The sequence below is a fragment of the Strix uralensis genome, chromosome 1 (genome assembly GCF_047716275.1).
Source record: "Strix uralensis isolate ZFMK-TIS-50842 chromosome 1, bStrUra1, whole genome shotgun sequence".
In the NCBI taxonomy this organism is placed as follows: Eukaryota; Metazoa; Chordata; class Aves; order Strigiformes; family Strigidae; genus Strix; species Strix uralensis.
Window position 1 is genome coordinate 103,074,574 of NC_133972.1, and position 17,716 is coordinate 103,092,289.

The 17,716-nt window shown below is 38.7% G+C and overlaps 1 protein-coding gene across 3 annotated transcripts in view; it reads right to left on the reverse strand.

Annotated features, from left to right (window-relative positions):
• The window catches only part of MOCOS (molybdenum cofactor sulfurase), a 231,180-nt gene that overhangs the window by 92,235 nt on the left and 121,229 nt on the right, over window positions 1–17,716 (reverse strand). For all 3 annotated transcript variants that reach the window (XR_012629746.1, XM_074875541.1, XM_074875555.1), the window contains one exon: window positions 8,875–8,951. Coding sequence is in view for 2 of the 3 variants with exons in the window: in XM_074875541.1 (XP_074731642.1) it covers window positions 8,875–8,951 (77 nt within the window). In the remaining variant the exon portion in view is untranslated. The remainder of the gene's footprint in view (window positions 1–8,874; window positions 8,952–17,716) is intronic.

Genomic DNA, 17,716 nt, shown 5'->3' on the forward strand with positions numbered 1-17,716 from the left:
CTGAGGGATGGCTGAAGTGCACACCCCTAATGCCAGCCAGACCTTCTGCAAATGCCAAAACACTGAACCTCTCTCTAATCACGGTGTGCTCTAGCTTTTTATATAACTAGACTTATTTCACCACCCTGTCAAGGTTTATTTTCCAGGTGAATGTTGGTAAGAAAACTGTTAACATATCAGTCAAGGAAATTAGTCTCCACAAGGTAACATTTTATTTCCTTGTAAGTGTATCAAGATGTGGCAAAAATTAATTAGCAATATATTGTTTAAAGTGTAATGTAATTAATTTATGTGTAATTTTATTTTCCGTTTTCTTTTCAGTTCTGATTTTTAGCTGGAACTATACAGAGACAATTTTGAGTATTTCATATATAGGTTTTAAGAATACAACTGAACAAGATTTTTACTTTTTCCCAATTTAAAAGCGTATTCCAAGAATAAGAAGGACCCTAAGCTAATCAATCAATTTAGGTATCAAAAAGTCTTTGGAAAATCTGCATCCAAGTCTAAAAGTCCTCAATTCTATTCTCCTTTGAAAAATACAGTCCCACAGGACTTTATATCTATCTCTTAACAATGGTAATGATAACCTTATAGTAAAAATGACAATTCCTTCAGATCCTAACTATATCTGACAAAGAAAATGATCTAGAGAGAAAGGTATTACAGAGAGATATACTTCTCCATAATATCCTTTGGCCTTGTGTAGGCAATTCTGGATCATTGTAGGAACCAGGGGATCAGAGTTTCATTACTCTTGACTTCTGTTAATATTCCTACGGCCTTTATTGAAGGCTTGGGTCTTACATTCTCTCTTGATGTAGGCTACAACAATTTCTCCCACTTTATTTATTGAAAATGACAGTTTTCACAATGCTATCTTAGGCAGAACTGGGAACAGATTCTGTATCTACAGTAAAAAAGGTAGGCCACATCCATTAATTCAAACTTGCCTTCCAAATACATTGTATGTGCTTGGCTGTACTTCCAGACAGTTGCACAAGACTGCCTCACCTACTTGCTCATTTTGTAATACTGATTCTTTAATTGTTTTAATTTCATCTACAGTCATTAGCAAATGTGTGCTCAGTTGAGCATGTCTTTCCTATTAAATTAATCACAGTCCCAACAATGGCTTCTTCTGATGCAAAAGAACCAACTGAGCTTTCTTTCCTCCTAATCAGCTTTAACCAGTCATTTGAAATGAAAATGATCACAGACTTCTGAAGTCAGCTATACATATACACTCTTTACATAAGACATCTTTTTGACTGTTTTACCAGAACAGGGACATTATCATCCTGAAGACAGAACATTTTTTTTTTTTTGCTTTTGCAAGACAGTTTGTCTGCTATCAGACTGTGAGCCTTTCCCTCTCAGAGAAAGCAACATCTACCTGAATAAACTTGGATTTGAAGCATGAAATATACGTTGTAAATCAGAAATCACTCATAAAATAATAGACAGATGAGAGTTTCACAAATAGAAAACCTCATGCTGAGCCTTCACTTTCCTTGGGGCTCTTCTAGCACATTCCCTGTTCTGCTTTACTGGTTTCTTTCAACCACGAGAAAAGTAGAACCTGCCCTGCACAATACAAGCCACAGATCTAAGGGAACGTAAAAAACCCAAACCACTACTTCCACCTCAACTATCTGACACTTCAGGTTTCTAGTTCCAAAGGGATCATTAACAGGAAAGATATGTAAAAATAAAGAAATGTCCTACACCACAATAAGCTAATCATCTAAGCTCCCTTAATAGACAATGGGAAGAACTGGTATTACTGGATGTAACTCCTCTTGTTCTAAGTTTCCAAAAAAGGTCAGAGGGATCAAGCCGGTGAAGTACTGTCTGTTCCACTGATTGCAATGGGAATCTATATGGTCACCTCAGACATAGGTGCTGACAGCAACAGAAGATAAATCCCACCCAGAGATTAAATGCAGATCTGGAAACACATTTAGTTACCTAACTCCCTGCTCCCCTGAAGATTAGTATCTATGTGCTTTAATAAAAGTCAAGTAAATTTCGTGGCCAAGGAAAGGAACTCACGTCTCCCAAGTCTCCATCTAGATCCCTGGCCTTACATTAGCCTTCTTTTTGTGGCCCCAGTGACTTCAATGAAAGCATTCATAAGAGTGTCCACACAGCTGAGGTCCTCACAGTGAAATGAAATCTCTTGTTGCAAACCTGAAAGTGATCAACTGCAGGTAATTACTCTGTAAAGGTTCTGATTATTCAGTATGTCAGGGCTTAGTTTCACAGCAACCATCTGATGTAAGGCAGAAAACCCACCTTCCTTATCTTATCCCATGTGCAGTGAGGTACACAGAATTGCAGGAAATTTAGACTGTACAGTTCACATTAGTGAAACATTGTTCAGTGGATGATCTGAATAGGAATGAGGCTCCACAGTTTAAGTCAGGGATAAATAGGATTCACATACAATATCATAAAATCATACACCGATTGCTTAGTCATTGCTGTACTACCGTAAAAAAAGTCAATCTCTGGTTAGGAACACAATGGTTTATTTTGAACTAAATAAACAGAGTAGATATAGAAAAAGATTAATCATTGCAGTTTATTAAATGTTCTCCCATCTTGCTTTCCTGGTTGCATACTACTGTATACCTCTCCTGATTTCAGTGATAGGGAGAGAGCAGGTCCAGGATTTTATCATTCTTGTTAGATCACCACCCATTATCTTGAAGAAACTGAACAACTAACCCATGGACAAACTCTACTCTTATCAGCTCATGGACAACTCTGATTTATAGCTACCCCAGCTCAATGGGGACATCCACATTCCTATGTTACCAATCAGGATTGGGAAAAAAAAGCATTAGCACAGACAGAAAACAGACAAGAATGTGCAACTAATGACCATACTCCCGTCTTAAAGCCTGTATTTGGGAAGGACCAGTGTAGGAGTGCAGTTTGCCACTCCTCAGGATCCAGAACAATAGTTCATTTAAATTCACTCGGTCTTTGGCATTTCTGCTGGCTTTAGGAAAGTCAACACTGTGACCTGCAACCCAATAAAACTGAGGATACTAACATGTTTGGCAGCTGTCATATTCCCTGTGCAAATGCTGTCTTCCTATTACTTCCCCATGTCTGACTGTTTTTGGTTTAGGCTTTTTCTTTTTTTTCCATTCTGCAATGATTTAACCAACAGTTAGATGAAGGTGTATAAATCATACCAAAAAGCAAAGCGCATACTGTGATGTTAATTATTAGAGGTTCCAATAACTTCAGAGGTAATTCCTGATCTACAATATGAAAGTAACTAGGACATCCAATACTTATGACTAATCTCTTCTTCATCTAGGGATTAAACTAGACACATAAAGAAGGACAGAAGAGGAAAGGCAGGCACAGGTCACACTAACTGGCATACAAGAGAGTCCTCTGCTGCCAACAGGGTGGGGGGTTAAGGCTTCCTTGATGAGAAAAGTGAGATCAGTGACTCCAGCATCCTTTCACGTGGAAACACATAAGGCCCCCCCAAACAAAACTGCCTTAAGAGTCTCCTTGTAGTCTTTAATATTTTGGACCTGCAATGTACACAGCCCTGCCAAAGGAGAAGTTCTCAGCAGCTGCAGACCTCAAAAGCTCAATTATCCCTGGACAAGTGAGAAGCCTGTCAGTGTTGGACACTGATGCTCCCTTCCATTTCTTGCCTCAGCAAGACACAGCCAATGCAAAAGCACCTGTGGGGATCCCGCAGTTATTAGCTACCCCAGCTTCCTTTCCAGAAGTCTCCCAAGCATGAAAAGACTGCTGCAAATCTCTCCCCTGTAATAACACTGGATGCCATCAAATGCCTCCACCACAGAAGTTTTGCTAACTCTTTTTCCTGAACACAGAACAATTACCTCTTGGCAGAAGTATATTTTCTGTCAGCTGTGCTGCACTTTTTCTTCATCAGCTCATCTTATAATAAAGACATTTTCCCCTTCTTTTATTTCCTAAGAAGCATATTTTTCTCTCTAGCTGTATTATGCAAAAACACCCAAGACATTTATGTGCAGTACTACCTCTTCCTGTGTTATCTCTACAGGTCTGAGGAATGACTCTGACATTTTTGGCCCTTTCCTAGGCCTCTTTACAGATTAGGCAGTTTGTGAACGCAATCCACATCAATATTAGCAAATGCATATTAAAAGAACCCAAAACATAAAAGCAGTTTATTTCCAGAAAGAAACCTTATATACACATTAAAGTCTGCAAAGGCAGCCTTGCCAGGATTTCTTTTGGCAACTCACTTTTTCAAAGCTTCTCAAATCATGCTTTAGCTGTTCCGCTCTGCTTTCAAGGGTACCAAGGATGTCTAGTTTGCATTAGTCAAGTCACAAAAGAAAGTTAGGAAAACCCGGACTGACGTAATGTGCTAGCAGCGAGAGCTGTTAGCAGTAAATAACTAACTTTCCTCCTAGTTTGTTCTCTAAACCAAGTTCATCTTGGGACACAAATTTAAGAACAGAAACAGTCACCTCACTATCTATGAAAGGAGAGGAGAAATTTTTGTCTTTTGGCATACCAGTAGTGTCATTATTTGGGAATCAGAATACCTTTGGATTTTAAGCTCTTATGTACTCTCTTCACATCTAGAAGTCAAACTTTTCTTTCTGGTGCCAGAACTTTAAATGTCTTCTCTTTAGTGTATTTATATTTTCCTATTTGGAGCATGGATGAAGCGTTTTCTCTTTACTGTCAACTTGTCAAACATTTTTTCCTCAGAAAAAAAACCCCAACAATCCATAACTCTCGCTCAAGTACTGTTAGAGAATGTGTTAGTTATAAGCATAATCCTCTGAGGTGAGTATTGTAGCACAAATTGCCCAGGTTTCTTCTACATTAAAGTTCATCTTGTGTCAAATGGTAGGCATAGAGAATGTAAAAATTTTGTCAATGATTCATTCTCTCTCTTAAACCAAGGGAAGAATTTCCTCCCAATATGAAGAATTTCATAAACTTTGGCCAAAATGGAGCATCCACTTCCAACACACCTATACATCACAAGCCAGAACACATGTATTAATGACATCTTTAATCTTATGATTTTAAAAAGAAAAACCCCCAATACATTAAAATTATGAATGAAAGCAACACCGAGGATGAAAGCAATAAAATGCACAAGCATCATACCCATGGTCCAAGTTTAGGTGACATGCCCAGACAGTGGCACGATGAAGTCACAAACTCCACACAGGAGAAGAAATCCCAGTAATCCTTGCCAATCTGACTGAGGAGAAAATTCTTTTCTGTCCCTAAACTGGATGCCTTGCATAAGTCTAAGTGTTTAAACAACACACATCAGAACCTGTGCAGTAGCACTAAATGCAGGCTGCCCAACATCCCATCACTGGTTGCAACCAGTCCTTGATGTATCTAAGGATGATAAAAATTATTAGAGGGCAAAACACAACTCAAAAGTCCTAAAGACCAAGTTAATAATCAAAGTTAGCCTCACTATTTAGCATCCTGCATTGTATTTTGCTTTAATTGTTGTGTGGTATAATTGCCTTTATAAAAGTCAACACAACTTTTACTCCAACAACCAATCAAGCATCCAGTGAATTTAAAAATTACTTTCAATTCATCATCCTTAGGAAATGTAGTCTGCATTTTAAAATTTCTTTCAATACTTATTATATTTTCTTGTGAAGAGAATTAATGTTTCATGAACAGACATTAGAACTAAAGTACTCCTTACAACATAATTACAAATGATGTACCTTAGTTTCATTTGTAAAACTGATGAAAATTTACTAATAAAAATACATACCAGCTAATGTTAAATTTAAAAATTATGCAGATGCAAAATATCTGAAAATTGCTTAAATACACATACACACATCATGATGTAACTCTGGCATGAAATATGCCTGTTATTAAATGGAAGGACGAAAGGATTTAGTCAGATGATATCAGACTCAGAAACAGATCTGTTTTTCACAACACTGCCTAACTCTGAAACTCTGATTTACCTTCCATTAGATCTCTCCCCATCTTCAATAATAACACCGGTACAATTCAGCTACAGTACATCCCAAAAGAACTTCAGCAGTGCTTTTATTACACAGGACACAACTAATAACAACAATACTTTGTTTATTTTGCTTGTTTCTACTCCAGACTATTTCCAACCCAGAATGAGAATCATTGTGTTGGGGCAGTGCAAAGCAAGTAGTTCAGGAGCTACAGCAAAGTGAGATTCAGAAGTGGTTAATATCTGACAGTGCATTTTGTTACTGAAAACTCTTGACAGTTAAAGTGGAAGAAATATGCATAAAATGGGTTAAAACAAATCTGCAGTCCTTCTGGATTACAAAGTGTTTCTACAGCATGCAATGGCTTTGTTGTATACACACAAATGCCAATAATCTTTGTTCAAAAGGAACAGTGGACCTTTGACAGAAATTGAATAACCTGCAGAATTCCAATGTTCAAAATGATGTGCAGGAGAGAAAAGGATGGTGAGAGGAAAATGGCAATTGTGAAGCACTGAATCTCTTGTTGCATCGGTCGTGCCAGACACAGATATATCCAGTGTCTATACAAATTGAAGAGCTAAATATTTGGAAAGGTAGATGAACTGCTCTGGACAGTACATACTGCTTTGTAGGCTGTGGTGCTACACCGCAGGCCCCTGGGCAGCCTTGCTCTCACAGCCAACACAGAAGAGCCAACAGAGATGTGACGAGGCTGAGCTAGCTGCAGACACCCTTCACATAAACTTCAGAAAGTGGGCACACAAAATGCATTTTATGATGGAAAAACCCAGACATGACCCTAGTTGTACTGTATTCTACTATCACATTTGCCTGGTGCTTGTTTGATTTCTGTATGATTAAATTCTAACTAAAAAACTACAGCACATGGAAATTTTTGTACTTACATGCATATACTCCTAAGCATAATCACATGAGTTTTAGTATGAAGGAAGATGTTGAAAGTTCGTACTTATCTGGAACACAAGCTTAATTCATCTTGGGTCACGGATAATGGTGTAGGACTAGCCTGGCTTGGCAGAAAAGTCTTGAATCATGTGTGATTAAAATCCTTTACAGAATTCAATTTCTTCTTCCACTATGGATTCCTGTAAGTTACTCTGGTCTCTTGTAGATGTAAGGAGGCAGTGCTGGCACTTCCGTTTTTCAGCGTGGCACTCCAGAAGTTGACTAGAGACCACCAAAGTACCTAGGCTACACCAGCAGTGCAGAAGTTTTAAAATACAAGTATTTGTCAAAACCATTTTTTATTTAATTTTTCAAACTTTCCTCAGAATAGGTTTCTTCTTGTTTACTCTTTCAGCCTATATTTTTATAATCTTTCTTTATTTTTCTACATTTTAGAACTGTGAAAAAATACATTTTTAAATTGAAAACAGAAATATTCCTAGATTTTTTTTTTCATTTTTTATGAAAGGATTATAAGTGTGAAAATTTGAAGCCACATTCACATTTTTGGCACCTGAAAGGTCTCAACATAGTATTTATTCATGCTTCTATTCCACCCTCTCATCCACTGATATCCACTTTATTCAGGTTCAGGGCTAAGTATTCCCCTCAGTCTAGCATTAAGAGATTTTTCAATTGTTTAGCTGAAATAGGTACCAATAGAAGGTTTAGATGAATGAGAAATGCAATGGAGGAGATGTTGTCATCAGCTCTCTCGTTACAGCAGGCAATGCTCCTACCCATTAAAGCAAAGTAGTCAGCCCTGTTTACAAGTGAAAGTGTTTGTTTAAGACTGCACATTTTTCAGAAGCATTTTATACTACAACAACATACACTAAAGGCTGTTTTCTGATCTCTGGTCTCCATGCAGAGCATCATAAAGCAAAACATCCTTACTTGTTGGGGCTCAGTCAGACTCCTATTAAAGTGGGTGAAAACTCTGCTATTGATTTCCACATAAGCAAGACCTTAAGCATCTAACAGAATACTCCTTACAAAAGTCTTGTTCTGTGAGGAAGAAGAAACTAGAACCCTTCAGATAAACCCTGACAACAAACCTCCACAGACACTGGCTGAAATTATACCAGCCTGAAAAATACATAGTCAATGTCTCTCTGGACTCCAGCCTCTTTTACACCATGATGCACTTTTATGCCTTTATATAGGAAATAGAAGAGTGCACTGGAGAAGGGAGGTTCAGCCATTACACATTAACTGTGCACATACCTGAGTATGAAACACATATTTCAGGAACATGTTTTGTTAACCTGGCACACTCCACATGTGGAGGCATGCCATGGCACAAGTCTCCTGCACAGCCAGTGGTGCAAGCTTCCCTGGCCAGGTGTCATCTCCTGCACCTTTCAGGAGAATCACTGACCCACAGCAGCAATCCCAGAGAGCTTGTGCATTTGGGATGCTGAGCCAGACAAGCAGCAGGTTATCCTAGGGTCCACAAAGCACATGAGTGTCACCCTTCACATCGAGCTTCTGGCTTGAAGATCAGCTCAAAGTTTTATATGGATCTTTAGCATTAACTCCATGTTAAGGGCTTCAAAGATACTCAAACAGTGGGAGCCACTCAGCTACTTTCTACTGTTACTTTCCTGTTGAATCTTTGTGAGCATGAAGCAGACTAGATGTGCTTGATGTACTCAAGTCTTGTGTGTGTATTCATGGAGAACAGTCTGAATACATTTTTTTTTTCCAAACCAGGCTGGAATAATCCAATACGTAAGACCTGAATAAACCAGTTACACTGAAGTCTGATCTTCACACCGATGAACGTGGATAGTAAATCTAGAAAGGAAAATTAAGCTACAGCCATAGGAAATATGATCAGATGTGCCCTGAGTATAAATCTGGAACTTCACTCTTCAGTATTAGAGTTATGTTAACTGACCTGTGAGTTTTTCCAGAACATCAAATCCATGTTTCAGAGCAATGATATCAAGAAAAGAGACTGTGCCGTCTTCAAACCTAAGGAATGGAATAAATGAGCACAGTAAACAAATCATGCAGCTACAGTACAGACTTTAAATCTATTTTGAGAGTTATTATTTTATATTCAGTGAATCTAACTTGCAGAGTGGGAACGCTTCCCTTAGGAATTCATCTTCCAGTCTTGTAGTGTCCTGTGAAGCAAAAATATATTCTTGAAAACTATAGAGATTCATATGAACAGTTGCTTGAACACAGGAAGTTAGACTTTCCCCTGCACGGGCTACTTGTGGGTTTTGCATTTTTAAAATAATGGGTAGCAGTTATGTCTTATGAGCTAACATCACAAGGTCCTACGCTACCTTCCAACAACGTTAGGAACAGGTGAGGAGACAAGTGGAGACTTTGTGTTTGCTCCCTCTGCCCCCGCCTCCAAAGTGATTACATCTAATACAGCTGAGTTAGAAGGCAAGAAGGGACCTTCCTTACCTGGAACAAAGAGGAAGATCACTAACAAGTTTTCCTCCATGTGCTCCTCCTGGAAATTAAAGATAACTGACCTATAACAAGAGCACTATACAAGGGTGGGGGAAAAGGCGCATACCCTACAAACATCTTTTAAAGGAAACACCAAATGGAAACAAAAATGTGGGAACTGATGAACTACTGCAGTTATTCCCACAGCTCAGAAGGAGAAGGTGCAGCTCCAAGGTTGGGATGTATTCAGGAAGTGGTGTCCAAGAGAATTTCAAGGGGGAAGAAGGGACACCATATCAAGTATCAAAATATCTTTTATTTAGGCTTTGTATGCACCACAGTCCACAGGAAGTTTTAAGGAGTAACAATTCAGCTTGCTTCACCACAAAGGGGAATGCAGAATAATGCTGACAATTGATGAAGTCAAAATTGTACAGAACTCACTACCATGTAAGGCTGAACCTGGGGTCACAACAAGTCTCTAAGAAGGAGGGTGCTGTCTCCAAAACTGTAACCGTTAATGCTGGAAATATAATACTTCACACACACACATAACAGACAAGAAAATAGGGGATTACTTTTTTTTTCAGCTGGATGTATCATTTTTCATAATGCTTGTAAATAGCTTTTGGTGCCACAATTAAGTATGCATTGTGAAAAGGCTCAAAGGTTAAAAATGTCAGACTTCAAATGCCCCCTTTTTTTTTTTTTTATAAAATAAACCTCAACAGAATAGCATAATAGCTCACACTTCTACAGTGATTTTTCTTGCTTATCTTTTATTTCATTTTTCCGTAGTTATCAAATAACTTAAACACTGCAGATGACAGTCAGGTGAAGGACTTATAAAGCTTTGAAAAATATTTGGTAAAGTTCCACACAAAAGAATAATGCAAGAGTATTGTGTATATATGGTAATATGTTCAGCTGGGATGAAAGAAGACAGATAGAGGCAGCAAATAATTATAAACCAAGTGATAAGACAAAAGTGGTGGACCACTACGAGGATGAATGGCCCGAAAGAGACCACTCATGCTCACATACTTCAGCACAACATAGGCCAAAGAATCCTTCCTAGGAATTTCTGAATCTTGCCTAGTAATTGATAGCAAAGTCTATTGCTCCTGAACTTCAGGGAAGAAACCTTATTGGTTGTCAGTGATGAAATTTAAAATGGCCACTTGTGATCTGAAAGAGACCTAACACCAGGAATATTTTCACAGAGACCTATGGACCAGTATCATGAGGGAAGCAACACTCTACCCAAAAAGCCAGAAAAACTGGTGGAGGAGGAGGAAGAAGGGATCAGGCAGAGGCTTATAGTAGTTTTGGAACTAAATGCAGAAAAACATTAAAAATTTGTATGGGCTGCAGGAAATGTCACAGTGGTCCCACATGGCTGCCAAGGAGAGATTACAGAAAGGATCTGCGAGGAGGAATTGACCTGCCCTGCTCAGTTACTGGAAATGGCTAGCAAAGCAAATAAAACACTGGGAACTAAAGACCAGAGCAGAGACTGTGGCACTGAGCCCATCAAGAAGACTGCACAACCCTCAACAACCGTATCATTATCAGAATAGAAAAGAACTTGAAAGGGCAACAAAGGTGCTGGCCTAGATCTTCAAAGGCCTCCAAATCCTACCTATAGTAAAAGGGGAAGTGAAAATTGGATTTCTGTACAGTAGATGTGATTATTAACTAACCAGACAGCTGCAGTACATCCATTGCTAACCAACAGAAGAGATGCAAGAACAATGTTACTGTTCTAAGATCTTAAAGATTTTTATGTAAATAGTCCTGAGCTTGGGAATCTCTTTCCATTCAGAAAAAAAAGAAAGCAAACTCAATTGTGGGGTTTTGGTCAAACATTATGCTTCAGAACAGCACAATCATTGTGGCAGTATCAGCATCCCGCATTGTTTTGTCAGTCCCGTGTTATTTATTCTTTTCGAATCACAGAGAAATTGCCTGCTGGGAGCTCCATTGCAAGAAACAGAAGCCATGAAAGAATTGAAAATAATGCTAAAAATATTTGCTCAAAGATATGGGCAAGTCTCTCTTTTTACAATTTCAATACAGACTATTTTGCAACATTCCTCTCATATTTTATATGCTCACACGGCCCCCTCTATTTCTACATTACCACCTTCCCATGTCTGATAAAGAAAGTACTAACATTTTGTTATTCTTATAATATGTATTTTTACACTACTTCCTAGTGCACTTGACTCTCAGATTCACTGAGCATCTGTTTACATCTCATATAAAAATTTACAGGTATTATCTATAAATTCTGATATTAACAAATTAATCCTTAAGTACTATAGCAATTTTACTTAGTACTCCAGCAAAACATGATGCTATGAAGGGTAGCTATTCCCCTCTTGAAATACAAAAAGCTCTCTTCTAGAATATTTAACTGTATTTAAGATTGAGAGCAAACATGCTCCCTGCATTGCAAAACATTGACTTCAATGGCTACTTTTCTGTTTGATGCAATTGATGCTTCAAATAAATTGTTTCCCCACTCAACAGCAGTTCCAGTGTTAGAATAATCAGTTTAGGATAAAGATCATTTGAATGCTAGTCTAGAAGCCATTTCCTAGAGTAAGAAAGGTTTTGCAGTTGATGATGTATAAAGGATACTTACAAAGGCTAATACTGTAGAATACCAACCCAGGAAACAACAAGCTTACCTCTCTTATCTAGTTCTTATAATTGATCCCACTTAATCACATGTGGGATGAGCTTAATTGCTTAGCTGATTGTGTTTGTGAAAAGCTGATAGCATTTCACATCAACCTGCTATCTGACAAACTGGTTAAACAGCTTTGTGGCATAGCAAAAAAACCGAGCAGCCTATCTAAATCTATCAAGGAGTTATGAAGCTGATGAGCTGCTCTTTTCCAAGTAACATAAGACCTGTGCTTCTAGAAGCAGCAATTTTTCCTTTGAGTCATGAGAGAAAACTACTGCTTACAGAAAGAGGTCTTACCTTTAGTATCTTCCTAGGGATGGAGATAGGCTGGTGTGTCTTTGAATCCTTGTTCAATTGATTGTTATGACACTTCTCTGTTAGGCTTCTGCCTCTCTAAAGCCACCATCCCACATTTCAGAGCAACTGAAACAAGTAAGGCAACCGTGACATCTTGGGCAGTTTGAATTCATCCTCCCCTTAGTCAGGTCACCTTTACATGGAAATGTGATGACAAGAGTAATGGCCTGGACAGATGTGATTGGAAATAAAGTGCTTAAGGGTTAAACAAACAACTGATGTTTAAAGAGAAGACTTATGAGTAAAATTTGGTGGAAGGCAAAAAAATTACCCTGGAGTTGGACAGCACTGACTTAAGTCAGGAGTCCAAAAGGGCCCTCAAGATCAATCAGCCAGTGCTGAGGTGGTGAAATATCTTGCATAACATAAGCTATTCTGTATATGAAAAGTATACAAGTCATGGCTTTTAGATATTTTTGGGTGTGAGCACCTGCCTCTGGATTCTGGGAAGGCTAACTTGCTTAGCAGGCAGATGAGTGATTCAGCTGCTTTTTCAATTCATTTGCCCAGACAGAGTAAATCCAGACACAGAGCCACTGCGCATGTACAATTTCTGTCCAGCACACAGCCCAGAGCTTTGAAACTTTGATAAAAATCCCATCACAAGGTCAAAAATAATCCTGCTCATTTGAGAGCATTGCTGAGTCAATGCAAAGTGCAAGGAAGGAGCGCTGGGGGGAACATCACTGTCAGCCAGCTTCCATTCTCCTTTACGCTGGGGTAATGACTCCATTTAGGTCAAATGAGCAGAAGTCAATCCCGAGTTTCTAAAGCAGGTAAAAGTGAAACCAAATCCACAGAGAAAGCATATTTCTTGAATAAGCTGCTTTTCTTTTCTTTTTTCTTTTTTTTTTAAAACACTCCTCAAGAGTGGAGCTGCCCTTTGAAGTGAGATGTTACACGAGTCCCTTTCATCTTTTCAATTCATTTATTTTCACCTAATTAAAAAGTACAACAATACTGAGAGGTTCTTGGTATGCATTTAAAAGTAGTTCATTCAGATCCTATTTTTCACCTCTTAGAGATATTCTATATCACCTCCACATGAAACAACTGTCTTGGCAAATGTAATTTTTACATTTTTTAGATTTACTTGTTTATTCTAAATTAACATTTGCTGGAATTACAATAGCACCAAGGGTCAAGCTTATGGCTGTAGGAACAGACTGTTTTCAGTCATATTCATGTTCTTAGGTTAGTAATTGCCATCTCTGATATTAGCAGGGGAATGGATCTTAATTGGTCTCACTGCTTTCCAACATCAAAACCAACATTTGCAAAAGGAGCTATATTTGTTTTGCTTTTCTTTAACTTAAAATACATCATTAACAGTCTGTGAAACCTTTAGGGTCCTGTTCTGCTCTTTAGCATATCTATCAACTCCTCCTGAGACAAAGTTCTCAGGTATCTTCCAGGGTGTTTGTGGCTTTCCAGAGGACATGCTCCCCTAGGTCTGGCTGTATACCACAGATGATGATCTTAACTTTTAGCAATTTGCCAGCTGTCCGTATTAGTCACCTTCTTAACTGCGTGAAACCCTGGTCACATTAGCACCAACAGCTGAATTTTAAGGAGGCATCACACAAGAATGAGCATGTATCTGCAGGCTTTTTGATCCTCTACTAGTAAAACCTTTGTAACAGGACCCAATCCCCAGACCACTAACCTCAGGTACTCACTCCCTTTGGACTAAAAATCTTTGTTTCACACGATGAATGCCAGTGAAGAAAGTAAAAAATTAGGAGATAGCCTGTTGCAATGGGCATGTATGCTATCATTACACTATGCTTTCATAATAATCTAACTTTTGCATAACTGCCTGCACAGGAGCAGTAAGCGAATAATTTAAATGCTAGGAGGGCAATAATAAATTATAGACCTCTGAATAAGACACCTACTCTCACCACTTCAGCAACTCCTTTTACCTGTTAGTGACACATTACATTCATGAGCAATGAAAGTAGAATGCTTATCCAGTGTCTGAACAACTGCCACTTGTGGAGGAGAAAATTGAATGGATAAATCAATCCATTTTTATTTCTCAAATGTCCCTGTGCATCTCTCCCTTATGTGCAATTTGGTGAAATTCTAACTGGTACCTTTGTTCACCACCTATATCTAGAAAAATCTTCCCCTTTTGCACCAAAAGATTAGCAATCCTTGAGTCCATTGCTCATATCAGTCTGAATGACACATTCTGATTTTGCAGATTATCAGCTCCTCAGGGCTCTGCCTTCCACTAAAAATCACACTTCAGACAACTATGCATCACAATTACTTTCAGTTGTATGCAATTTTAAAATAAAATTAATTTCTCCTACTAATGCAATTTTTACATCTAACAGTTTACAATACATTTTAAAAAATATTTATACTAGAGCTTTCCCCATAAGCATTTAAATCATGCAACAATTAATAAATTCTATCTCAGGGCTAACATACTCCCCCCACTAATCCCTACATGCATCCTCCAAAGTCAAAGAATAATAAAACTACTTTTTTTCCCCCACCAGAATGGTAAAAACCTGCACCACATTGTCACTGGCCAAAGGTTCCCTTCCAAATTCAAAAAACAGGACAATGTGGTTTCATTGAACTGACGGGGCAGAGGGGGGGAAATAAAAAAATTTTTCTCTTTAGAATTCCATTGTGCAAAGGGATATTTCCTTGAGGTTTATTAAATTTAAGCCTTCAGGAACATGAGGTCTGCTCATTAACTGGCCTCAAAGAATAATATGTTCAACTATCAGCTAGTTAGCTTGAAATTTATACTCATTCATCTCAACTTGTAACTTATTAATGTCAACAAGAACTCCATTAAGGTGCAATTCAGCATGAGCAAGTGTATTGCCAATGATTTCTGTATCTGTCTGAGTATTTAACATTTGATATGCATTATTCTCCCATGATTAAATATCAATAATCCAAATGTTCACACCTCTGCTTCCCATGGGAAGGTAATACCCAGATATAACCCCAAGTAATGGTTAAAGGGAGCAATTTGCAAAGTCTATTTGCATAAACTGTTCACTGATCAGTTATGAGTAATGAATCATTAATAAAAAATCAAAGCCCTTTCTTTGATTTTCTTCTTTGGAGGAAAGAAAGGATGAAAGACAGTCTAGAGATAAATTTTTCATAGGCAATAATCTGACCAGCTGTAATCATTTGTCCATGTTCAGTATAAACAGATTTGTTTATTTCCTCATGAAGATTGAGATACAATCTTTCATCCTTAAACAGGTGCATTTGGGGATAAAGAATAACTTTGTAATGGACTGCTAAAGACAGATCAATTTAAAATTTGGCAGACAAAAAAGGCTCCACTTGTACATGAATTATTCTTAAAAATCCACATGTAAAGATACTCTAACTATGTGTGTCAGTGAGGCAGACCCAGATCAATGACCTCGTATAAGGTTAGCAGTAACTTATCCTCAGATAATAGAGAAGAATCCCTATGATTGCTTTCCAACGGGTGGGCTCCATTCTACTGAAAGGGCTGTGCCTCAAAGGAGGGGTTACTGCAGTGCATAAGCCTTATTTCCACTGCAGATAAAAGTGCACCCAGCAACACTTCTGAGCAATTTACTTCCTCAGCTGGGGGGGTGGTGGTGGAAAGACTTCTCTGATCCCATCCAGAAAGCTTCTTTCTCTAGCAATAAAAACTCTTTCCAGACCTAATTTTCTGAGGCAATGTATACCCAAGATTAGTAGAATCCACTGGGAACTGTGAATGAAAACAAGTTCTTCACTATTAAGCCCATCATGTTAAACCATTCCATGTTGAGCCACCATTTGGGGCAGATTTTCTCTTTCTTCATGACAACCTGAAAACTAATTTAAAGAATTTCAAATGTTGGTACTGTCAGTAAGACAGTGGCTCAAAAGGTGCTCATGATCATGAGGGATCTGGACAGGCTGGATCAATAGGCCGAGGCCAACTGTATGAGGTTCAACAAGGCTAAGTGCCAGGTCCTGCACTTGGGTTACAACAACCCCAAGCAATGCTACAGGCCTGGGGAAGAGTGGCTGGAAAGCTGTCTGGTGGAAAAGGATCTGAGGCTGTTGGTTGACAGCTGTCTGAATATGAGCCAGCAGTGTGCCCAGGTGGCTGAGAAGGCCAATAGCATCTTGGTTTATATCAGAAATAGTGTGGCCAGCAGGACTAGAGAAGTGATCGTCCCCCTGTACTCAGCACCGGTGAGGCCGCACCTCGATAACTGTTCAGTTTTGGGCCCCTCACTACAAGAAAGACATTGAGGTGCTGGAGCATGTACAAAGAAGGGCAAGGAAGATGGTGAGAGGTCTACAGAACAAGTTTTATGAGGAATGGCTGACAGAACTGGGGTTGTTTAGTCTGGAGAAAGGACCTCATCCCTCTCACCCTGAAAAAATATTGTAGGGAGGTGGGTATCCATTTCTTCTCCCAAGTAACAAGTGACAGGACAAGAAGAAAAGGCTTCAAGTTGCACCAGGGGAGGTTTAGATTGGCTACTAGGAAAAATTTCTTCACTGAAAGGGTTGTCAAGCATTGGAACGGGCTGCCCAGGAAAGTGGTGGAGTCACCATCCCTGGTGGTATGTAAAAGACATGTAGATATGGTGCTTAGGGACATGGTTGTGGTGGACTTGGCAGTGATAGGTTAACAGTTGGACTCAATGATCTTAAAGGTCTTTTCCATGTCCCATTTCCAAATGATTCTATGATTCTATGATAGTGATACCACAGAAAAGAAAAAGGAGGTGGGAGACTAAGGATTCTCAACAGAAATTAGTATTTTTGCTGGAAGGCAGGAAAATAAAAAAATAAAAAGAAATAAAGACTTTTCATCTTCCTCCATCACTGTCTATTCTATTAGTTTCCCAACTAAAAAGAAATACAGATAAAGTTCCCATCTATACTTTTCTGATGCAGCTACAAAACAATCTAAGTTAAAACTCATAGGGACAGGAGTGTTTCTTGCAAATTTTGCCTTCAACACGGCTCAGGACTGAGCATAATCTCCCCAGATGCCAGGTCTTGCTAAATTACAGTGAAACTTCAGGTCCAGATCTTCTTCCACTGGAAACCAGGGAACTGTTGAAGGCATCACAGGCCAGCTGGTCTCTGAACCACACATCCTCGTGGCAGCTGTCTTCATGGGAAACTACACACCACTGACTCAGATAAAGTACAAGCAAGAAATAGTTTTCTTTTTTATAAAGTGGAATGAGTATTAAGTGGATGTTAGAATCCTTCACGCATGTGCTGAATATTTAATGGCTGTCAG